A 26015-nucleotide genomic window follows, 5' to 3' on the forward strand; every position below is an offset into this window, starting at 1 on the left:
ACATTACATAGAGTCATTACCTGTCAGCTACCTTAACATTTTAGTAATTAGAACCACTACTTAAAACATTGCAATTATATTTGACGACAATGAATTTTTGTGTTACCAATTTAACTTTTTTTGTTATTTCTCATTGTTGGATATATACATTTTACATTTTGATACATAAATGTTGTGTAAACAATGTATCACCATTAAGAACAATAAATAAACAACTTTGGCTAAAAGATCAAAACTTATAATGTTTTCTTAATGTCGTTTATTTTCTTCAAAGGAATGTATGCATTATTCTATTAATCTTCATGCATTACTAAACTTTCTATCAGGGCCTCACTACAACTTACAAAATAACTGTCTGTGTAAGTCATGAGAAAAGCGTGCATATTGTATATTGAATACAATAGGATTTAAACAAATGTAGGTCATATTTTGTCTGCCTGATAAGTTTTTTGAAAAAGGACCTATCTGATTTTTCTTTCACTTTTTATCAATGTTTAATGTTGGCTTCAGTTTATTGATCAATTCAGAGTTGTCCCCCTTTGATTTATTTGGGTAAGTACCATCTCTACATTGTACAAATATATATATCTACTCTCAAAAAGGCAAGAAACAAATATAAGATGTATATTTTTACGCTTGAATTTTTAGGTATTACAATAGCCTCAATTCCACCCTAAAAGTCTATGTAACTGGCTTTAAATATCAAAAGTTCTCTTATCATTCACTTTGTCTTATCCGCTGATCTGTCTATTTATTGTTGTTTTGCACTGTGGTGTAGGACTTCTTCCTTGCTAAATCTTGCCATTCCTGCTATAAACAGTCTCCACTTGCTTTATCACCTCAAACTTTAAAATGAAAATTTTGGAATAATCTTCATCCACTATTATTTTCACTTGTAAGCAATATATTTCATAATCCATTCAACCCCACTCACACTGAGGTTTATTCAACAACTCTTCAGCAGTTGGAGGTAACAAAGATGGAGGTAAATTTGGTACACTCATCAAGAAGGGAGGTAACTCATAATGTACTTCAGCTGTACTATCAGATGGATGGTCTTTTCTGAGTTTCTTGTTTCGCTTCTCTAACCATTCCTCCAGTGTTGGTTCTGATTCTTCCTTGTGCTGTCTCCTCTCTTTCTCCTCCTTATCTTTTGTGACTAAAATCAAATTAATAATTAACAGAATAGTAACTGTCAATTTCTTGTAAAATCATGGCTCTCCCTTAAGTTAAAAGAAAAAAAACTTAATTCATAAAAGTCAACTCATTCTAGAGATGAACACAAGAGTTTGCACTAAGATCTTATGAAAGTTTCAGATCTGTTTTAGCTTAATAATATGATCAAGGTAAAATAGACTTGACAGTGCCGTAGCCAGAGACAAATTTTAACCGAGGCAATCTAGGGGGATCCGGGGGCATACCTTCCCCCTGTAATTGTTGTCCCCAGGAAGGCTCTGGTGCGTTCTGAAGCCCTCTCAGACAGTGTTATATCACAGTAAAAACCGAGATACTTCCATATTTTAAGAAAAAAAATATATTAATAAGGATATTTGGGGATTAATCCTAGTCTTATATGGTCGGATATAATCATTTTTGTAACTAAAAGGCAATACAATCAGAAAGCCAGTAAAGACATACAAGAACATGCTATTCATCAGTCTACTAGTAGTTTATAGCCCGAGATGGGGGAGGGGGCTTTTGTCTGTGTTGGCGATTGGGGGGGGGGGGGGGGGGGGGGTCAGAGGATCTCGCCCTAAAAATGTTTGAAATGCTGGTATGAAATGGGGGCCTTTGGTGTATTTTTTGGGTATGGTGGGGATTTCCCCCCTTATTTTAGTGGGGCCCCCCAGTGGGCTCTCTTCCTGGAAAATTTTGAAATACAGATTTGAAATGGTGGCCTATGGTGCACTTTTTGTCTAGATTTTGAGATGCTGTCTCCTGCAGAAAAAAAAAATGAAATACAGGTATGAAATGGTGGCCTCTGGTGCACTTTTTGGTATAAATTCTAAGGTATGGGAGAGGTTCCCCCATCATTTTAGTGGGGTCAGGGGGACTCTCTTCCTGGAAAATTGTGAAATACAGATACGAAATGGTGGCCTATGGTGCATTGTTTGGTGTAAATGTTTAGGTACTGAATGGAGAACCCTCTCATGTTAGGGGGTCAAGAGGCTCTCCCCCTGGAAAAATGAAATACTGATATAAAGTGGTGGCCTCTTGTGCATTTTCTAGTCTAAAGTTTGAGGTATCGGGGTACCCTCACTTTAGTGGGCCTGCAGTTACATGACTGAAATACTGTTGTAAAACCGCGTTACCCCCCCTTCCTCCAAAAAACAAGAGGACCATGAATGGTCCTGAATCGCTCACCTGCCCCCACATGAACTGAGTATGACATCGTTTTTTCTATTCTTTGACACAGTGACCTAGTTTTTGAGCTCATGTGACCTACTTCTGAACTTTACCTAGATATCATCATGATAAAAATTCTGACCAATTTTCATGAAGATCCATTGAAAAATATGGCCTCTAGAGAGGTCACAAGGTTTTATTTATTATTTGACATAATAACCTAGTTTTTGAAGGCATGTGACCCAGTTTTGTACTTGACCTAGATATCATCAAGGTGAACACTCTCACCAATTTTCATAAAGATCTCATGAAAAATATGGCCTCCAGAGAGGTCACGAGGTTTTTCTATTTTTAGACATATTGACCTAGTTTTGACCACATGTGACCCAGTTTCGAACTTGACCTAGATATCATAAAGATGAACATTCTCACCAATTTTCATGAAGATCCATTGAAAAATATGGCCTCTAGAGAGGTCAAAAGGTCTTTCTATGTTGAGACCTACTGACCTAGGTTTTGACCGCAGTTGACCCAGTTTCAAACGTGACCTAGATAACATCAAGATGAACATTCTGACCAACTTTCATACAGATCCCTTGAAAACTATGGCCTCTAGAGTGGTCACAAGGTTTTTTCTATCATTTGATCTACTGACCTAGTTTTTGACCACACGTGGCCCAGTTTCAAACTTGACCTACATAAAGATGAACATTCTGACCAATTTTCATACAGATCCCATGAAAACTATGGCCTCTAGAGTGGTCACAAGGTTTTTTCTATTATTTGACCTAATGACCTAGTTTTGGACCGCACATGACCCAGTTTCAAACCTGACTTAGATATCATCAAGGTGAACATTCTGACCAATTTTTATGAAGATCCCATGAAAAATATGGCCTCTAGGGAGGTCACAAGAATTTTCTATTTTTAGACCTACTGACCTAGTTTTGGACCGCAGTTGACCCAATTTCGAACATGACCTAGAAATCACCAAGATGAACATCCTGACCAATTTTCATGCAGATCCCATGAAAAATATGGCCTCTACAAAGGTCACAAGGTTTTTCTATTATTTGACCTACTGACCTAGTTTTGGATCGGACGTGACCCAGTTTCGAACCTGACCTAAATATCACCAAGATGTACATTCTCACCAATTTTCATGCAGATCCCATGAAAAATATGGCCTCTAGAGAGGTCACAAGGTTTTTATATTATTTGACCTACTGACCTAGTTTTGGATCGGATGTGACCCAGTTTCGAACCTGACCTAAACATCATCAAGTTGAACATTCTTACCAATTTTCATGCAGATCCCATGAAAAATATGACCTCTAGAGAGGTCACAAGGATTTTCTATTATATGACCCACTGACCTAGTTTTTGACCGCAGTTAACCCAGTTTCAAACTTGACCTAGATATCATCAAGATGAACATTCTTATCGATTTTCATACAGATCCAATGAAAAATACAGCCTCTACAGAGGTCACAAGGTTTTTCTATTATTTGACCTACTGACCTAGTTTTGGACCGGACGTGACCCAGTTTCGAACTTGACCTAGATATCATCAAGATGAACATTCTGACCAATTTTCATGCAGATCCCATGAAAAATTTGACCACCAGAGAGGTCACAAGGATTTTCTATTATTTAACCTACTGACCTAGTTTTTGATGGCACGTGACCCAGTTTCGAACTTGACCTAGATATCATCAAGATGAACATTCCTACCAATTTTTATGAAGATCCATTGAAAAATATGGCCTCTTTGGAGGTCACAAGGATTTTCTATTTTTAGACCTACTGACCTAGTTTTGGACCGCACATGACCCAGTTTCGAACTTGACCTAGATATCATCAAGATGAACATTCTGACCAATATTCATAAAGATTCTATGAAAAATGTGACCTCTAGCGTGGTCACAAGCAAAAGTTTACGCACGCGTGCACGCACGCACGGACAGGTGAGCTAAAAACAACACTTTAGTAAAATTTTGAAATATCGGTATAAAAGAGTGGCCTCTGGTGCGTTTTGGGGTTTAAATTTGATAATGATAATAAACAATTTGGTTTAACTTTGATGAGTATAGGTCACTTCTCAGCCAACTGGGGGATGGGAGTGGGGATGGGGCAAGGGCCTGGCAAGGATATCAGTATGACTGCTAAGATTTCTACCTCACCTTGCCTCAAGGATGTAATGAGGCATATGATATTCTGATATATTCTATTTATATTAATATACTTTTTTGAACTTTTGTAACTGAATTTTTCATCAGAGTGATAAGCCTACTTTTTACTTTTTCTTTGGCTCCTCAAATTTTAACCGAGGCAGCTGCCTCGGTTTGCCTCAGTGTGGCTACGGCGCTGCTTGATCATGATACATCAAAACTAAAATATAATAAATACTCCATGGTCTGGTTTTATCTCCCTTTTCGCAGTTGACAAAAAGCTATACAGGGCAGTGTAAAGAATACTTTTGTTACAAATCAAGAGGGGTAAAAATGCTCTGAAATCATTTTTTCTTCAAACATTTTTATCCTCAGTAACTCTGAAATCAACCTACCAGTGACCTTTACCCTAGCAGTCACAAAAACAATCCCCGCAACCTTTCTGCCCTATTACGCTACCTATATACAAAGTTCCAATGCAATATCACAGTCCTAATTAGTTACTGAGTAGATAACATTTTTCTGTTTTTTAGCAGCAACCCCAAAAACAATACATGTACAGCAAAAACAAGACAGGCAAACTGTCACAAAATACACCTGTCAAAAGGGAATTATGCTTGACTTTTTAAATACTTATTTAGCAAAACAAAGGTCAGTTTTTTTTAAATTCAACTTAATCAAGGGCCATAACTCAAGAGTGACAGCAACTATCTGGCAGTTTATAGATCTTAGAGAAGACATTATGCCAATAAACATTCTGGCTAAGTTTCAGGGAACACTGGATAAGACCTGCTTAAGGCTTTTTTGTGGACTCTGCCAATTGTAGCAATTTCAAATAATTCAAGGGCTATTACTCAAGTGTGACTGTGAATATATTGCTAATTATCAATCTTGTTAATAAATATCTGGGAGAATTACAGATAAGAACTGGACACAGTTTTTTTTTTCACAATTTTAAGTACTTCAAAGAACAAAACTCCAGAAAGACTTGAGAGATCCATTTGGGTAACTGGACTTGGCTGAAATATTATGCTCATAAGCATTGAGGCCAAGTCTGATGAACAATCGCTAAGAACATTACTGAAGTCAGTCTAAGAGCAGGCATTGTCAATTTTCACAATTTTGAGTAATTCAAGGGCCATAACTCCAGAGCCACTGGGACAATCCAGATGGTTATCCAACTCAGTTGAGATATTTCATGTATTACCATAAACATTGTAAACTAGAGCTATCACTAAAGGTGATGAACGTACCCCCGCATGCACTGACACAGTACATTGCAATTTGATGCACACAAGATTGCATTATTATGTGGACTGTATGTATATAGACTGTATGTATACAGTATAGTAACAAAAAACAAAGTCCCATAACTATGCAGAATATTTATCTAAAAGAATGTAACATGCACCATGCACAATTAGGGTTGGTACTGATCACTTGTGTGAAGTTTCATTAAACTTTCTGTAAGGGTTTGGTAGATTAGGCACGCACAAGATTGCATATGCAGACTGTATGTACATAGTATGTTAACAAGAAACAAAGTCCCATAACTCTGCAATTTTTGTCGCTGAAGAACCTAACATGCCCCATGCACAACTACTGTTGTTACTGATCACTTGTGTGAAGTTTCATTAAATTGTGTCAAGGGGATGAGGAGAGATGGTGCGTACAAGATTGTGTCTATGTATATAGTATAGTAACAAAAAAAACAAAGTCCCATAACTTTGCAAAAAATTTTTCTGAAAGAACCTAACATGCCCCATGCAACACACTGTTGTTACTGATCACTTGTGTGAAGTTTCATTAAATTGTGTCAAGGGGATGAGGAGAGATGGTGCGCACAAGATTGTGTCTATGTATATAGTATAGTAACAAAAAAACGAAGTCCCATAACTCTACAAATTTTTTTTCTAAAAGAACCTAACATGCCCCATGCACAACTACTGTTGGTACTGATCACTTGTGTGAAGTTTCATTAAATTGTGTCAAGGGGATAAGGAGAGATGGTGCGCACAAGATTGCGTCTACGGACAGATGGCCAGACGGACAGACAGACAGACAACCTGAAACCAGTATATCCCCCCTTACAACTTTGTTGTCGGGGGGTACAACAAGTTTAGCGAACAATGGATAAGAACTACTCAAGTTTGAGATAAAACACTTTAAGTTGACTCCGCATGCCCATCTGCCACACATGTACCAATAATATGTCCTGTTTCACTGACATGCAAAAATTCTGTTTTTAGTGGCGGTGACTTTGACCCTATATAATCTAAATAGCTCTTTTTACTTACCAAAATAAAAACATTAAAGATCAGACAAGAATTGACCAGACGCCAAGCTCCGCCTACAGGTCACGTGGTACCACAAAAAACTAAACCTCCGACATTTAGATCGATAATGGCTGCTGCTGCTACTTTACGCGATATTTCTGAAGAGATTGGCAAGAATTTTCTGTCTTATTATGTGTCTTTAAAACATTTAGATGAATTTCGAGAAAGTACTGTTAGGAGTCTTACATTGATAGTTTTGGGATTTTCCGACATTCGGGGAGTTGAGAAAGCATGTATATTCAGAAGACAAAAGAAGACGGAAGAAGGCTACACGACGACAATTACTGATGATATTTATTGTTGAAAATTTTGTGTTGCTTCTTTAATAAATCACTGACAAGTTTATGCGTGCTTTTATTATTATAAAAATTGTTTATCATTCAGTTTGATATTTTCTTAGTATTTTCTCGACTTGTACTCTATCAGTACTTATGCCCCGTGTGCAAAACTGGAAAAAGTGCATTGAAGGATAATGATACATTTACATTTTAGGTATAAATAGCCCTTCTCCATCAACCTAAAAAGAATTCACATCACCGATGTCTTTCCACGTATACATACATGTTGATCGAGGCAACTGGAAGTTTGGGCACGAATAATGTAGCACTTGTAGTTCATATTTTTGCTACTTTGGTACTTTCTCTTCACAGTTTCTTGTTATGTAAATGCCCGATAAGAAGTGCTATGGCTGAGAAATAAACCAACAATGCCTAGTTTATCCTTGGCCTACGATGTGTCTGCAGAACCCAGAGACTGCCCGTATCCTCCTTTCTGTGTGACTGCGGAGGCAGTGGGGGGGGGGGGGGTATGGCTGTGCGATTTTTGTACGGGCTGTTCTGTATTTGAATTAATTGAAAGCCCGTAGACCGTAGACATGCCGTAGACATGATCGTGCAGCCAACGCACGATATTCCGTGGACAAAGTGCCTAAAAGAAATCGTACGGAGATAGTAGACACCTGAGACATTCGAATGGCACTCGCAGAGCTGCCACAAGGTTCCTGCTTGCTGCAAGTACCGAATGAAATCGCATGGATACTGTGAAATTCATCGCGCGGCCACCCTACAGCGGCCGCATCATTTCCGTGTGGCGGCCTTTATATGGCATAACATTTTTCAGATGGTTATATATATTGGTCATCTCCAGCACGTAAGAGTTCCGTTGGAAGCCTGCGGTGACTGCAAGAAAACTGCACTGAAATTGCCAAAAAAAAAAAAAAATATGGCACGATGCCCGTATTTAATGTGAACACATACACCGTAGCTCGTAGCCACCTACGATGCCAAATTTAGACTAATTTATCGCACGGCGCCCGGATCAAATGTGAATTAAGTGAAAGCTAGATATATTAATACCATTGTATATACAAATATGTGGTAGTTTCCGTCGATTTTATCCACTTTCAATTGTCCTCAATTGTCTGTGAGGACGTCCATAAGTCTTAATCCAGCAAAGATACTTCTCAAAACTTTACTTAGGTTTTGGAAAAGGAATAATCTAGGCGTTCTGGGAAGCGACTATCGGACTTGCAAAGTCCCCACTGACACCTTTTTACCATTTCTAATAAGTTTTACTTGTATATATAATCATTTTCAAAACGAATTTATCAGTTATTTTTATCGGTGTCGAGATCGCAATGTCAGAGGGTAATATTTACATTAACACCGTCTGGAGGTGTGTGTCGAATCAAGCGCATTGATTGGTTGATCGCTTATCGATTTATTGGTTTGACTGACAGCCGGCGTCTGGTCAATTAGAACAACTGCTCCTCCACTGCTCTCAAAAAATTCTACATTCAAAGAAGAAACAACATACCAATGCCTAAGATCACTGGGTCAAATTGGACATTCAATGTTATAATGCAGATTAAGTTATGCTGACCTTGAAATTTAACCCACTGACCCCATATGCAATTTCTAAAAGCTACCTATAAGCCAAGTGTATTTTCAATACTTCTTCAGTGAAAACTAAAGTTATGGAGTGGAAACTGTTTCTTCTATTTCTAGTAACAGTGACTTTTGCTCCACGTAATCAATAAAGCAATCAGCAATCCCAAACTTGGTATTACTATAAACTACCCATTGGCCAAGTTTATTACAATATATCCATCCATTCAGCCAACCAACCACATCACTAATCTAACAAGGAATCAACTTTGATAAACCTTGAAAAATATAATGAAAACAAGAAGCAAGCCATGAAACTTTAACAAGTACTATTACAATATTTGACCCTAGTGACTTTCATCTTTAGGATACCAGACACTAAACTACCAGACGTCTGTTCGTTACCAAAACCAACCCTTATTGTAAAGTTTGATGACAATAATTATACGAGCTGTATGTATAGATAAGAAGACCTGTCTGTTAACAGTGCGCTTGAATATTCAAAGAACTGATGTACATGTAAGTATGGGGTCAAAATAATACCAGAGATTTTCAGATTTTTAATTTTTGTGTCAAAAAGGGCCATAAGTTGCATAACTGAGCCAAAATCCTTGTCCTAGTTATGTAGTCTTGCCTACTTATGGAGACTATGATGGTAAACAAGAGGTCAAAGTTTCAAAGCCATAATTATGTCAAACAATTTAGACAAAATATAGACTGGTTGACTTCAGAGTTCAAAAAGGGCCAAAATTCAGCCAAATATCTTTGACATAGTTAGATACCCTTAACTACAGATAGATATTATGACGATGAACAAGACTTAGTGTTCAAAGTTTCAAACCTACATGTCAAATAGTTTTGACAACACGTTCAATTCAACCAATTTCTAAGTCCAAAAAAAGGGCCATAATTCAGCTAAAATACTTGTCAGAGTTATGCACTCTTGCCTACTGATAAAGACTGTTATAAAAAACAAGTGATAAAAGTTTCGAAACCATAAGTCAAACAGTTTAAACAAAATATGAACTGGTACGAAAAACTTAACTATGATTTGTTAGTTAAAAGGGGCTATAATTCAGACAAAATCCTTGATAGATTTATGTACTCCTGACTAAAACTGGACATGGTGATGGTACACACGTGTTGAAAGTTTCAAAGCTATCTGTCAAACAGTTTTGTCAAAATGTGGACCGGTATGAAAAACTTCACCGAGGTGAGATGCTGACACCCTGGTGAGCAGAATAGCCATCCTTATTCTTCGAATAGTCCAACTAAACAGGTCTAGGACCTGTATACCAAATGATGTTGTCCTTATTATTTTACCTAAATACGTTTTAAAAGTTTTTATCATTATTACAATAAATGAGCCACGCTATGAGAAAACCAACATAGTGCGTTTGCGACCAGCATAGATCCAGACCAGCCTGCGCATCCGTGCAGTCTGGTCAGGATCCATGCTGTTTGCTTTCAAAGCCTATTGTAATTAGAGAAACCTTTAGCGAACAGCATGGTTCCTGACTAGACTGCGCGGATGCGCAGGCTGGTCTGGATCTATGCTGGTCGCAAACGCACTATGTTTTGGTTTTCTTATGGTGCGGCTCAAATGATAAATTTAAGTTTGGAGGAAATCCTAAATCCTTAAGTTACCTTGCTGTTGAAGATACTGGCGTCTCTCAGGTGTCATGTGTGAAAACTTGCAGCCATCACCATAATCACACGTACCTTTGAATAAAGTAGCAAATACTATAATTTTGCACTGCTGCTCTTAATTAGGTCATATGTTTATTTGGTAGCTGAAGTATCTATTCGAAATCAGAACAAAAGAGATCCAATGCAGTCACACAACTTGACAGTTTGTGAATGTGTCTAAGGAAAATTTTAGTTTCAGGCAAGACCAAACATTGAATACAGTTTAAATACCATACTGGCAGTCGGTTTAGTTCAGTGGTTCTTATTATCATTTTCCATTTTGTTTAAAGTTCTGGAAAGCAATATCGATTCCATTTCTGACCTGACTTTAAAACTTGCTTTTTCATATTCTGATTGGCTGACACCACATGAATAAAACAAGAGGGCCATGAAGGCCCTGTATCGCTCACCTGACCTTTTGACCTAAAGATCATCAAGATTAACATTCTCACCAAGTTTCGTTAAGATATGGTCATAAATGTGGCCTCTAAAGTGTTAACTAGCTTTTCATTTGATTTGACCCGGTGACCTAGTTTTTGACCCAACATGACCCAGATTCGAACTTGATCTAAAGATCATCAAGATTAACATTCTGACTAAGTTTCATGAAGATACAGTCATGAATGTGGCCTCTAGAGTGTTAACAAGTTTTTCCTTTGATTTGACCTAATGACCTAGTTTTTGACCCCACCTGACCCAGATTTAAATTTGACCTATAGATCAAAAAGATTAACATTCTGACCAAGTTTCATTAAGATATGGTCAAAAATGTGGCCTCTAGAGTTTTAACTAGCTTTTCCTTTGATTTCAGCTGGTGACCTAGTTTTTGACCCTACATGACCCAGATTCAAACTGGACCCTGAGATCATCAAGATTAACATTCTGACCAGGTGTCACGAAGATACAGTCATAAATGTGGCCTCTACAGTGTTAACAAGCTTTTCCTTTGATTTGACCTGGTGACCTAGTTTTTGACCCCAGATGACCCAATATCAAACTCATCCAAGATTTTATTGAGGGTAACATTCTGACCAAGATTCATTAAGATTGGGCCAAAATTGTGACCTCTAGAGTGTTAACAGTCAAATTGTTGACGTCGGATGACTGACGGCGGCGGACACAGGGCGATCACAAAGGCTCACCTTGAGCACTTTGTGCTCAGGTGAGCTAAAAAGGGACATAAGTCACTAAATATCTGTGCCAGAATTATGGACCTTGTGTCATATGATGAAGACGACAATATGGAAGAACTATTTTAAGTTTAAATAAAATTTATTAAGTAATAACACAGATAAAGTGAAGGTGCACCAACATTGACCTGAAATTCTATGTAAAAAGGGGGCATAATTCATGAAATATTGGTGCCAGAGTTATGGCCCTTGTATCATATGATGTGGGTGATGAAGTGCTACAATTACTTTAAGTTTGAATCAAATCTGTTAGATAATAACAGATAAAGAGTGAAAGTGCATCAAAACTTTAACCTGAAACTTCATGTAAAAAGAGGGCATAATGCATGAATGAAAAATTGGTGCCAGAGTTATGGCCCTTATGTCATATGATGTGAGTGATGATGTCGAACAATTGTTTTAAGTTTGAATCAAATCCATTTAGTAATAACAGAGAAAGAGTGAAAATGCACCAAAACTTTAACATGAAATTCTAAATAAAAAGGGGGGCATAATTCATGAAAAATTGGTGCAAGTTATGAACCTTGTGTCATATGATGTGGGTGATGATGTGGAACAACTATTTTAAATCTGAATTAAATCCATACAGTTACAACTGAGATAGAGTAAAAGTGCACCAAAACTTTAAACCTGAAATTCTAAGTAAAAATGGGGGATAATTCATGAAATACTGGTGTGAGAGTTATGGCCCTTATGCCAGATGATGTGGATGATGATGAGGAATAACTATTTTAAGTTTAAAGCAAATCCATCAAGTAATTAATACAGAGATAAGGAGAAAGAAGAGAAAGTGCATAAAAACTATAACCAAGGTGGGGACGCGGAAAGACGCCGACGCCAGGGTAAGTAGGATAGCTCTCCATACACTTTGTATAGTCAAGCTAAAAACTGAAGTTTACAAACAAAATTCACCATTAAAGAATCTTTTGCACGGAGTCTTCATTGAATCTTCAGCAAGGATAGTGGCAGCATCTGAAATAAAGAGCAAACTTTAAGTACTAGTAATGGACTGTAATGGATGGCATTTAATGGATATGAAGTGGATGTATATTCTCTGTGCTTAACGGACAGTCTTTGAGTTAGGTAATTTAGACTGGTTTCACTGCTGTATTTATTTATTTACTATCAGACTAACTGATGTGTATAATAGGCCGGGTTAAAGACATGTCACTTGTCATCACGGGATGGTCAGAAAAAATAAGGTATGGTACATTGCTCTTCCTATTACATGAGTATGTATTAAATAAATCAACAGGGCCCAGTTGTTCGAAACTTTAACAGGCTGTTAAACTAACCGCCTGTTAAATTTTGTTTCAAAATACTAGTCTTAGTGGGAAACACATACTAGTATGATGTTATAGTTTTACTGAAAAGAAATTTTGGGCCCAGTTTTAACAGATGATTAAGCTAATGGTTGATTAACTTTTAGAGTTATATTTCAACAGTTTAGAAAACTGAGAAAAACAAATGTATGAGTTAATGATTATGGACACAAAAATTTCTTTTACTTTAATTTTGTCACCCCAACTTTCCATGTTTCACCCCCAGTTTTGTTTGGCTTGAGGTGAAAACACCCCTGGGCAAAACATGTAGTGGGAACAGTGAATATGCAGTATCTGTTAATGGATACCTACAATGTAGTTTGTTGCACAAGCGCTTTGTAGCTTGTGTTGTATGCTGGATAATAATTATGTGATGTTAAATAAGGCAGTGGCTAGAGAACCGGAATCGGTTCCCTAGACTGCGAAATTATTCGTCCGGAACCGGTTCTCTAAGCAAAATACCGTGCATAGGTAGGGAACCGAAATTTTTTTTATGCATAATGCTGTCGAAATCCACTTTGTACTGGTAAGTGTCTGCATATTATTATCTTAAATTTTTTTATCATGCCCTTGCATTTATCTGCGTTTACTGGGCTCCAAAGTGTACTCGCCGCATATACCGTGTCTGCCGTATTGGAATGATATAAACTAGTATGAATGAATGCGTGAATAAACTACTTTGCAGTTTTTAAATGTTATTAAATTTTGCTTTAAACTTGTACTATGTTTAAATTATTTAAATATAAAATATATTTGGTTTGTATTTGGGTCATTACATGTTTATAGATGAACATTTAATGTTAATTGCCTTTAAACTTCATACAGATTCTTTGATCACTTTAAATACTTGTTTGTAACACCTCGGCATTTCACGTTCAAAGATATGTAATCAATACTAATTAACAGAAATTACTTAATTTGTTTTAATCGTTTCTTTTATTGTCTTATACCTTTTAAGTTTAAATTTCAAGTTTATTTCGGCTCCAGTGTCGACGATTTCGCATTCATTCGTACTAGTTTATTTTATCATTCCAATATGGCGGACAGTATGCGGCGAGTACACTTCTGGAGACACAGTAAACAGAAATAAATAAAAGGGCATAGCTTGCTGAAATGGTAAATTATTAACTTATTAAGATAAGAATATGCACATGATACTTACCAAAAGAAACAAAGTGAATTTCAACAGTTTTATGCATAGAAATAAAATTCCGGTTCCCTAGCCTATGCACGGTACTTTGGCTAGAGAACCGGTTCCGGACGAATAAGTTCGCTGTCTAGGGAACCGATTCCGGTTCTCTAGCCACTGCTGTTAAATAAAGCTTAACTTTACCTTTAACATAGAACAGGCATTGTTGAATTTGTTCCCTACTAGTCAAAATAATTTGACGTTAAGATTGTTTTATATTTGTGACAGGCAATCTAAACGTCAAAACTTTGAAGGACCCAAATAATGGAACTTCAAGTTAAATCACAGTACACAGTCATCCATGTAAAGTTATTGGTTTTAGATGGCGTGTAAACACATGGTAAACGTTGATTGTGTACAGTACATACAAAGGTTTAAATCACCAGAACATTCGTAATTTTGGATATTATTTGATAATTTTAACATAGATTAATGAGGAATTGAATCCCCTTTTGATACATATAAGTTATATTTTAATTTATATGGCCAATTCGTGAAATAATTGGCATTTAAACATATAGCATGTAAAGCATTGGCAGTGAAAATTTCATCGGAAGTTGCTTCAACTATTTTGGTCATTTGAGTGTTTGACGCCAGTGGACATATTGCCCATATGAAAAAGATATCTCAACATTTCCTAGGATCGCGTCAAATTAGTTGGACCAATTCCCTACCTGATAATAAGGAACGTCTACTACAAGACTTGTGTATTTTCTGAAGGTGTGCACTTTTTTTAATCTAAATACAAAACCTTAGCTTCTTTTCTTTAATTTGAATTATGCGCATGTATTTCATAATAACAAGAGCCATGCCTTGGGGTGCTGACGCTCATTGATTTTTTTTTGTATAATAGAAATATTGTCCTACCATGATTTTCTAAGTCTAAAAAGGGCCATCATTTTTGCAAAAGCAGGATAGAGTTATGTTTCTTGATGTACAGTGTCCTTATGATTGTGAAAACTGTTGCAAGTTTTAAAGCAATAGCTTTGATAGTTTATGAGAAAAGTTGCCTTAAACATAATACTCAACCAAGAAATGATTTTCTAAGTCCAAAAGGGGCAATAATTATTGCAAAAAGCAGGATGGAGTTATGTTGCTTGCTGTACAGGGTCGCTTATGATGGTGAACAAGTGTTGCAAGTTTTAAAGCAATAGCTTTGATGTTTAAGAGAAATGTTGACCTAAAATAACTTAACCAAGAAATCTGTATTTATTCTAAATCCAAAAGGGGCCATTAAATCTTGCAAAAAGCAGGATGGAGTTATGTTTCTTGCTGTACAGGGTCAGCTATTGATGGTGAACAAATGTTGCAAGTTTTTAAAGCAATAGCTTTGATAGTTTGGATAAAAGTGACCTAAACATAAAACTTAACCAAGAAAACTGATTTTCTAAGTCCAATAAGGGGCAATAATTCTTGCAAAAATCAAGATGGAGTTATTGTTTCTTGATGTACAGGTGTCTGCTTATGATGGTGAACAAGTATTCAAGTTTCAAAGCAATAGCTTTGATTAGTTTAGGAGAAAAGTTGACCTAAACATAAAATTAACCAAGAATCTGATATTTTCTAAGTACAAAAGGGGCCATTATTCTTGCAAAAAGCAGTGGAGTTATGTTTTGTATACATGGTCAGCTTATGATGGTGAACAAGTCTTCCAAGTTTCAAGCAATAGCTTTGATTAGTTTAGAAGAAAAGCTGACCTTTAAAAATAAAACTTAACCAGGCAACGCCGACGCAGACGCCGACGCCGACAACCGCTCAAGTGATGACAATAACTCATCATTTTTTTTCAAAAAATCAGATGAGCTAAAAATAATTTCCCATATTTCGGTGGAATGAACAGAAATGGTCCCACAAAATCTGGTTACATTTTCCTCAGGAAAGACTGTGCTAATTTCATAATTCGTGTTGCAATATGAACTAGTCACATTAGTCAAAAAATGTGCTATATCATAAAATAAGTTTATCCTGGTTAGTCTGAAGATGAGGGCGAAAATACTGAGTACGAATAATTTTTTATTAAATAAACACGAATACCACGGAAGTTATCGTAGTGTTGTTTCTTCATGCGCTGGTGTTGTAAGCCTTTGAAATGATTCTTTCTGTTCACACCACGGTCAGCAAATGATCTGTCACAGAAATCGCAGTAATATCGTTTACCCATCACTGTACTTTATTTTCGTACCAAATTCGGCCTAATTTTTTAACCGGTGTTCATATAAATTTAGGAACGAAAATTTTCACAACTAGGTATCAGCCACCAATATGAAACCATTTTAGGCTGAACACCACTAAATCTGGCTGTTCTTTATTTCATATAAAATCCACTTACTTCATAACAGTTTTTCGACATTTTCTAGCATATCAGATTTTCAGAGACTTATATTCCCATAAAGAACTATATCGCTACTTTAGAAAAACAAAAAGAAAACGGGGTGTTAACTTTTATATAAGAAAACTACAGTTCGTTAAATACAACCCGCTGAATTTACTACTTTTCTCTTCTTTCAATTTCTCTTTTCGAGACATTAAATTCTTACGCCGCAATTTTTACCTAGCATGAAATAGGAACATGCCGATTTCGACAGAATGCAAAATGGTACATCCTGAAACACGGTAGGGTAAAAGTAAACTAGGTTGCTGTTGAGAAAAGACACTATAGGAAAGGAAAAAAAGATTAGTACTATTTATATTTGGACTACTTGTGAGGCTTACATTTGATTTGGTAGTGATCAGCCTTTAAGGTTATAAGTGGACGCATTGGTCGAGAGGGCTCAGACGCTTTCCTACGGAAGTGAAGGCCCCTGGTTCGAATCATGGCTACTTCCATTGCGGTGTATCCTTGGGCAGTTAAGGCACTTTATCACAATTGCCTCAGTTGACCCAGCTGTAAATGGGTACCAGCAAATTGCTGGGGGTGAGGTATAATTTGTTTTAACTGTTCTTAATATAGGGTCGCAGAAAAGCTCTAGAGAGCTTATGTTAATTGTTTCACGAAGCGACGGTAAATAAAACTTACCTTTACCTTTAAGGTACTAAATGTTTCACCCCTTTCAGGAAACACCTACACAGTGAAACTTCCCCTTATCGGTACAGAAGTGATTGTTTGACAATATTCCTGCGCGGAGGTTGTCCTTTCAGGCCTACATGTAATGTCTGTATGCATTCGCAAAGACAGTAACAAATCAACAAGAGATTAAACTCGAGAGTAAACGTTAAGGTTTTCACTGACAGAATCAACAGACATGTTTAGTGTGAAAACTTTCCGTGCCGTAACGCCTACCCTCAATTGATATGTAGAGAATCTGGCAACAGTTTGAAAATAAAGTAATGCTTCTGAAGTCATATCAGGTGTAGCTTACATGTTTATGTTCAGAACATAAATGAATACAGTAGGATCCCGCATTAAGATCTAACCCCAAAGTAAAGGTCACCTTATTATAAACATAACTTTCTCCTCTCTTCTTCTAGATACTATAGTCCTTCATCACATTAAAGACTATGTGTAGGCGCTGAATAAAAGTTTTTACGGTGTTTTTTTTTACATGTCAAATTTGTACAAGTGCCAAACGATAAAACTTTCCAAATTTTACATCATTAAAACTTTATACACTGGTAGCTGTTTAGAGATGGAGGGCAGAGATTAGAACAGGAACAGTGATAAAAGCTTTGAACAAGTCAACTGTGGCTGTTGTATGTGCAACAGCGGGCAACATGTTCCACTGCCCTACTGTTCTAGGAAAAAAAATTTATAACAATCTTTGGGTGTGCCAATTGATGTGTCTGAAGCTGTTTATGGTACCATGACCATGCCTTGTTCTTGGATCAGCTGGAATTAATAAATTCTTTTCCGGATATAGCTACTACATGATGGACAATTTTAAAGAACATCATTAAGCGGGCTTTAGTTATTCTTGTCTCTAATGATAGCCAATTTAGATTTGTTAACATACATGTCAGAAACTGAGCTTGTATTATGATAGCGATTTGTGACACATCTAGCAGCCCTTCTCTGAACTTTCTCAATCTGATCTATATGGCTTTTAGTATGTGGGTCCAATAGTACATGAATATTCTAACTTAAAATTTTGTTTTACTGTGGTCTTACGTGCATGTTCTTTCACTTTAGAAGAGTTAATTCTAAAATTTCTACGCAGAAAATCAAGAGACTGATTTGCTCTGTTAGTTACTGAGTTTATGTGCTTATCCCATTTCAAGTTGTTCTGAAGTGTTACACCACTGAATTTTTTCTAGAGTATGATGGTGAAGTTCATAATTAAACTGGATGGGGTTCTTTTTCTGTGTTATACTAAGGATGTTACATTTATCAGGATGGAAATGCATCAACAAATCCTGTTCCCATTTAACTTTTTTTCACAGTAGTACCTGCTACTGCTCTAGTTAGTAGCCTATCGTACCATGCAGTTTTTCATAATGCATGCGCATGCAGTCAAACTTGTTTTCAAAAACTGCTTTTGTATGCGTCAAAATTTGTCTTTATTTGAGGGTTGCTTTTATTCACGGTGGAGAATTGTTTCAATATAGTGATACCTGTAACATTGTATTTACTAGTATAATACTTGTTATTTGATGCTGTACATATAGATGCATAGCATTTAATGAAGCATATAGTTTATATAGAATCAACTTATATTATTTATGTACTTCATTCTATATAGTGTTTTAAACAATGTGAAATGCTTTTAAATGAATTATGGGTGACTAACGCACAACTACGCAAAAAGTAAAAAGTTAAAGTATATAAATCGATCTTGTATTGTTTAGTTTTCGACAGGTTTGTATTTAAAAAGTAATTTGATCCAAATGTTGCAACCTCACCCGTTTATTTTTGAATTATTTGACAGGAATAGGTGTGAAGGCAAATCAAGTAAAACAAAAGCAAACGTAAATATAGTTATTGACTTTTAAAGAAAAAAAAACGTGTTTTCCTGGTACATTGTTAGTTTTTGTTCCTTTAGTAAGATATATGTTTTACACTTTAAATGTACTTTACGCTCACGCTCCAAAGGATTAGAAATTTTGAAGCCGAAAGTATAAAATATCTCTTTTAGTGAAAGTATCAAATCAGATTATTTACACTGTTTTAGTTTTTCGATCAGTAAAAGAATCCAAGTGAGATTAACTGCTGCTCATTTTGCTTAATTAAGTACAAAAGTGGAACATAGTAAATTGTGAATCAGTCAACAGACAGTATTAAAATGGGAGATGACACTCGTACTAATTCCAACCGACCTCAAAGACATACGGCAAAGAGTGATCAACGTTTTGACGCTGGTCGACGTGTTATAATGAGTACGTTTAAAGTGGACAAGGCACGAGACGAAGCCAACCACAATGAAGATAATAAGAAGAGAAAAGATGAAAGCGAGAAAGAGGACAAAATTGACGATGATATGGACAGAAACCGTCTACATCCAAAAGATGAAATGAAAATTTTGAAACATTGGGGGCTTCTAAAGAAAACATTGAATATAGCACAAATCATTGATCCGTTGATTGAAAAGGGAGTAATAACACCGGAGAGGTGGATGAAATTGAAAAGAAACCAGAAGACGGATCAGGACACTGTTGAAGAATTTCTGTATTTTCTTCTGAAAAGTCATCACGACGCTTATGAAATATTTTTGAAATCACTAAAGTCACGTGAATATGGTCACGTTGCAAATCAGTTAGAAAGGACTGGAGCAGACGACACCAGTCCCCCTGTATCGCTATCATCCGGTAAGTTTCAAACCTGTTAACATTAACGTTAACTTTGATAAGAATTAGGTACCATTTAATTGAATATTAAATATGTGCAAGAGTTTATCTCAAATCTTAAAATTCAATATTGTAGGGATAACGCATGCTTTTCGTATTATAACATCTGCAGAATCCCGAGGGAAAGGTTGGTGCCTGAGCCCGGTAGGGCGAGGGTACCAACGTATTCCGAGTTGTTCTGAAGATGTTACAACAAATGAACATTCGATAACGCTATTCTAGCAGAAAACGTGTGGAAACTGATAAGTGTGAAGATAAGTGAATACACTGTCACTCAACGTCATTAAATTTCCACGAAATATGCGGGAATGTCGAGGGCTCCTGCCGAGTTACCGCGTTAACAGTTTCCCGAGAGCCAGATATTCCTATCTGCACCTCCTGCCAGTGATCGAATCTTTTTCTTGCATACCATATTCAAGAAATTATTGTAAAAATAAAATCAATCGAACGGCTTAAATTTCTTTTTAAAACTGTTTCTTATAATAGCGTATTTAAACAAAGCACGGGAAACCAACGTCATGACGTTTTAAAGACAAATGAAAAAAGCTTAATTTTCTTTTACTCAGTTGCAGAGTAACGTTATGACTCTTTTTTTATATATATAAAATAACGTTTTTTTTTTAATCGAGAAATATACTGTGAGTGTCAGGAACAAAGAGGAATTGTCAGTGTATGGAATTTTTATTCCGTTTTATGAAATAATATATAAATTACTACATAAATCTTCTACATATATGTAGTTCGTAATACGTAATTTACAGCACGAGAGTCATCTTACACCCTGGGGTATAAGATGGACTTTTCCAGCACCGGTAAAAATACCGGACATCTCCGTCTGGTATGCAAGACGGTTTAAATACCCCCGAAAAGTGACAAGAACAGCTAGTTTTATGCTAGCTTGTCCTTAGATGAAGCTATGATTACATCCATTACAAACCAGTTTTAAATGAATCTTGTGACTTCAAAGTATTCCGGAGATTACAGTGAATTACTCCGCGTCGCTCTGCGAAAAATTGCTGGATTGAGAAACATGCTTTGCACGTTTGTTGGAACGTCTGCTGTTCGGTTGGCATTAATTCTCCCATATTGAATGTATACACGCATTGAATGTACACTATTAAACCTAGGTTAAACCTTACCCTAACCTTTAGTCAGTATATTATACACTCAATACGTGCGTACATCCAATAGGTGCGAATTAATATTTGCGTCTGCGGTTCCGGCAGCTACCTATAATAGACGATTTTGTTGTTTCAGGGACATATTACTTTAAACGTATTCATTACTGAATCAAAACGTCAATGTGAAAGAAAGAAAAAACAAAACCATAAAATTAGAAATGAATTGTGGGTGTATAATTACTATCTGGATATAAAATATGTTGCTTCGGCATAAAAGCTCATTAAACAGTCCAATGTATTCAAATCCTACACCAGCAGTTCAATGGTAGTCTCCGGTTTGCGTGCTGGAGGTCAGACCGGTTGTATTCCCGACCGCGTTATTCCAAAGACGTTAATAAATAGTTCTAGTGACTCCCTTGCTTGACACTCAGTGTCTATTAAAGGGTTGTACCAGGAGGTAAAATAAGCGCAGGTAAGTATCTGTTAGGGCCTACTGGATGTCTTGTTTGTCGCACAAGAGCTTTGTAGCTAATGTTGTCTGTTTATCATAAGCGACGTTAATAAAGTTTTCTTTACTTTTAAGTACTGTTTTGACGTTCACTGCCCAAAATAATGTATAATATGAATTTGAAATTTTATTTGCATTAAAAAGATCCACTAAACGTTGGTAACAGCAATTGTTTCTGTGTATTGCAGAAGGCTCAAATCAAAACAACAGGCACATTGGACGTCCTACAACCATTAACAGAATATTTCCTCGTCAGGTAAAATATTATACTATTTAGCTAAAAACTCACGCTGGGGGATATATAATTTAGCAGTTTATTTGTTAAGCGTTTCAACTTCAGAACTTGATCAAACCGGACTCAAATTACATGTATAAAGCATCTTAACAAGACATATTGTTACGCTGTCTAAAGCAAGTGCATGGGCCTGTTTCGTGACTACTTGTAGTTAGACCAGTATTGCGGTATCAGCAGCAAAAACTAACGCATCTTTCTGAATGTATGAAGACAAATGCAACAACAGCTTTTAAGAACATTTTATGAAGGTTTAACATATTCAATGCTTTGCCTTTGTCTTAATCTTCTCATAAATTTAAGTACCAAACAGTGCAAGACACGACCAAAGTTTGGGTCAACAATTACATTTTCCTAAAATATTTTGAAATGTAACATGGAAACCTGCTTAATTTAAAACAAAGCTTTTACTGATGTGATCCTTTTCTGATTTAGTGACCTTCATAGACACTTGAATTAATACTTTGCTAAATATGTTTAAGAGACCTACATGCGAAATAGAGTGTAAGTCAGGTTTAAAAGGCTATCTCGGTGCAAATGTCATTTTTATGATTAAAGACGTAGTTGACAGATCTAAAGCGATCGTTTTCGTGATATAAAATGTTCTACACCAGTAACATATACCAAGGTAAACCAGTACGGCAAAAAGATCCTAAACATAACATTTGCCTATGTTTAAAGTTCTATTGTTTTATTATTATCCTTTTGGGTAATAACAGTCTCATATACAAGACTTGGAGCATTTCCCTAACTGTGTATACAAGACAAATTTATGATGTCCTTGAAAATATATGAAAATGAAATATGTTTTGGAACTGCCGAAATCACAGATTATTTGGAACGACTTGTTTAAATGGCTAATTGAAATGTGTATAGACAGAACTTGAGACAAATTTCAAGAAATAAAATAATGTCATACATTCTCATATCCTCTAAATACTCATATATTATGCTGATGCTAAACAAAACAAAAATACCAAAACATAGTTATCTTACTTTAACCTAAAACTGTATAACAGACTGAAAATCGAAAAGTATATGTCAATACAGAAAGCTTCTCCAGATAGAGTTAACAATGATTATAGGAACTTCTTACCAGTATTCAGTATCTAAAATGATGAATATGTAAGGTGAAATATGTATTATTATAATCAGTTTTCCCGGAATGATCTTGAAAAAAGACTTTTCGGAGCCTCTGCTTAATGACGGTTAGAATAGAAAGTTTCCAAAAACTTATGCTTCAACACTGCTTAGAACAAAATCTATATTGGTCATTTAATTCACCATGTGCTTCTGCGGAACTTACGTCCGCTATTTATTAACTCATCCTTTTGTTACATCTATTAGTTTTGCACTCTCAGGTGAAACCACTATAAAGCCTTTTCCGCAAAGTATATTAATATTGTTGTTCATTATAATCTTGATGGGCATATGGAATTGTATCATATTCCGCAACATTACTATTCCTTTTATTGGACAAAACAAATACCAGACCTCGTTATAAAATCAACATTTTAAACAATCATTAGTATGTAGATAAAGAAAGATTGCAAATTCACCCGAGACTGGAATGCCCGTGGTATTGCTAAGTTTACTTCTAAAGAACGTAAATCCTGTTCATTTCAATATATTTGAACTTTTCTAGAGCGCGCCAGTTATACCCGATCCAAGGAATGGAGCGAATGAAGGCGATAGGAACGTCAGTGCCGCACAAACTGTATTGGCTGAACATGGAGCCATCTCTGCAAACACAAGAAGCAACACCGTCAAACCAGAGGACCTCCATAGGTGATTTGCTCCCAGTATAATATTTCATTACTCTTTGGATATTATTTCCTACCTAACGACATCATTGAATAGAAATGTGAATTCACGTTTTGGTTTTGAAATACCTATGGTAAAGAACGTTGAAGCTAGGCTATTGTGAAAACAGTCCAAGACAAATACAAAAAAAAAACTAAATATGAATACATGTTTTAGAGAACATACTAGCAGATTGGCTCATTCCATTAGCGGAATATTTAGTGGTATTTCAGTCAGATAGAGGCATACAATTTATTAACTGCAGGTATCTGACTACAGTCCCCTTATACGTAAAACAAATATGCTGGACAGATGTATTTAGACCAACTACATCTATGCAATTGGTTGCATTGTCTTAAGAAAACTACTGCCGATATCTGGACGGATAAGTATAAGATTTTCATGTCATTGCGCTAACCTGATCAATGTAAATTGTATTTTTTATTTCATCATACAGAATGAAGGAAGAGATCACAGGGGAGTTACGAGAACTTAGAGCAAATATTGAAAAGGACAGGGATGAGGACAGATTAGAATTGTGCATTTTACAGCGCAAACATAGTGAACTTCAAGGTGATCTAGCTAAGACTAAAGGCGACAGGGAACAACTGAAAGCCGAGCTTACATTTGTCACGGAGACTGTGAAAGTCCTGAAAGCTCAGATTGAACTGAAACAATCCGAATATAATCAGGTTAGGTCTCTTTATGGTAAATAATTAGTAGTATGTATAGTCAATGTTTCTGGTACATCAACTACATTTACTTTCTACAAGAAAAATGCAGTAAAAAATTAGTCAGGTTGTGCATGAAGTTGAGTTTGCTATGGTTTTTGGTCCTTTTATCTTGGTGTGTGCGTTTACGTTTTGCCTATAATATTATGTGGTGGAATGTTTGAAAAAAAAAAAAACAACAACAGAAAGACTTTATAGCAATTGTACGTCAGGGTTGGAATGGGTTGTCATATGTGTTGGATTATGCATAGGGGTATGCATTTAACTAATTATACAAATAATTTTTCAGGTGAAAGACAAAAATCAGGACTTAGAGAAAAAGCTTGAGAATAGGTCCGGGCACCTAGAAAAACTCATCCGAGAGAAGGAAAGAGAGAAAAGTGATCTGGTGAAAACATTAAAGACAAAGGAGGGAGAATACAAACAATTGCAAAGTATGCTTGAAAGATTGAAAGAGGAACACGAAGACAGACATGCTCGGTTAAAAGGTAAAGGCTCTTTTTAGCGTAATACGTGTAAGATTAGTTTATATCTTATGTAATTAGATATTATAAAGTCATTTCCAGATTTTTAAATTTTACACTTAACCATGATCTATTGGTGTAGTTGTAGAAGGTAGTGGGCCAGACTTCTAATACGGTGATCGCAGCTTTGACTATTGACGAGATGGATTTCCAATGTAAATTCACCAAGGGTCTGTTATAAATTGTTCCAAGAAATAATCAAATTTGTTTTAATATTTTTTTCCAAAATAATGGTCTCACCAATATAATCAGAACTTTATATATTCTGATTTGTTCTAACCTTAGGCTTAACAAAAGACAAAGTGACCCTGGAAAAAGAGGTACAACTTTTAAACAAAGAGAAGAAAAATTTAGAAGTGAAAATAAAATCATTAGAGCAACATATCAGAGTTCTTCAAGAAACACATGCACGTGAGACAGGTAACTATTATACATCATAGATATGCACTCATATGTCAAAATGGTATACAAAAGTCATTTACCTTTATTGTAAATGCGATGCACGTGAAACAACGCACTTGACTAACATTTTAGAACTATCTCTAATTTTATTAAAAATATATCATTTAATATATACACTGGTTTATGTATATACAAAATCAGTTTTTCATACCTAAACTGTGAATATTTTACGTTTCAGGTGACATTAAACAGGAATTACTTAAGCAGAAAACACTTCTTGAGGAGAAAGAAAAAGAAAGACTTGATCTGGAAAAGAAACTTCAAGAAAGCGTCCGAGAGAATGAAAATCTGAAGAAAACCAATCATGATCTTGTAGAGAGTTTGCAGAAAACCAAAGACGAAAAAGCACATCTGCAAGAAAAACTTCACAAAGCTGACATGACGAAATATGTGCTCCCGCCATTTTTAGCCGGAAGTAGATCCACACGTACTGGATGGAATCCAAAGAATTTACGCAGATAGAGCTTTATATTTAAAGTTTCAGAGACAATCAGTTTAAAGTAATAAATAAAGTGCTAAGAAGAATGTTCCTGATAAGATATTTTTATACAATTTTATGAACCTTGTGTTTTGTCTTTAATTTTTATACCCGGATGATAAAATACATTTTTATTTTACCGCCGTCAAATTGAGTTAATGGTCTCATGGAAACGTGGTATACTTTTTA

The 26015-nt window shown here is 35.9% G+C and overlaps 2 protein-coding genes across 2 annotated transcripts; one reads left to right on the plus strand and one right to left on the minus strand.

Moving 5' to 3' along the window:
- Positions 1-245: 245 nt before the first annotated feature.
- LOC123534597 (zinc finger matrin-type protein 5-like) lies at positions 246-16330 on the minus strand. Its single transcript, XM_045316909.2, has 4 exons — positions 16164-16330; positions 12531-12590; positions 10387-10461; positions 246-1159 (listed from the first exon to the last, which is right to left on the minus strand). The coding sequence occupies exons 1-4, from the start codon at positions 16288-16290 to the stop codon at positions 921-923; spliced, it is 501 nt and encodes a 166-aa protein (XP_045172844.2). The 5' UTR covers positions 16291-16330; the 3' UTR covers positions 246-920.
- Positions 16331-19090: 2760 nt separating this feature from the next.
- LOC123534995 (cingulin-like protein 1) lies at positions 19091-25914 on the plus strand. The gene is made up of 7 exons (XM_045317501.2): positions 19091-19868; positions 21725-21792; positions 23474-23616; positions 24089-24323; positions 24652-24850; positions 25172-25306; positions 25527-25914. The coding sequence occupies exons 1-7, from the start codon at positions 19346-19348 to the stop codon at positions 25808-25810; spliced, it is 1587 nt and encodes a 528-aa protein (XP_045173436.2). The 5' UTR covers positions 19091-19345; the 3' UTR covers positions 25811-25914.
- The last annotated feature ends 101 nt before the right edge of the window (positions 25915-26015 follow it).

Source organism: Mercenaria mercenaria, chromosome 12, assembly GCF_021730395.1.
Source record: "Mercenaria mercenaria strain notata chromosome 12, MADL_Memer_1, whole genome shotgun sequence".
NCBI lineage: Eukaryota > Metazoa > Mollusca > Bivalvia > Venerida > Veneridae > Mercenaria > Mercenaria mercenaria.

Excerpts from the sequence above, each read along its gene's own strand:
- LOC123534995 (XM_045317501.2), top strand. The coding sequence starts at position 19,346 with ATGGGAGATGACACTCGTACTAATTCCAACCGACCTCAAAGACATACG. Across the intron at positions 23,617-24,088 it reads AAACCAGAGGACCTCCATAG|AATGAAGGAAGAGATCACAG; the intron begins GTGATTTGCTCC and ends TTCATCATACAG. Across the intron at positions 24,324-24,651 it reads AACAATCCGAATATAATCAG|GTGAAAGACAAAAATCAGGA; the intron begins GTTAGGTCTCTT and ends ATAATTTTTCAG.
- LOC123534597 (XM_045316909.2), bottom strand. The coding sequence starts at position 16,290 with ATGGGTAAACGATATTACTGCGATTTCTGTGACAGATCATTTGCTGAC. Across the intron at positions 12,591-16,163 it reads ACACTACGATAACTTCCGTG|ATGCTGCCACTATCCTTGCT; the intron begins GTATTCGTGTTT and ends TCTTTATTTCAG. Across the intron at positions 1,160-10,386 it reads CCAGTATCTTCAACAGCAAG|TCACAAAAGATAAGGAGGAG; the intron begins GTAACTTAAGGA and ends ATTTGATTTTAG.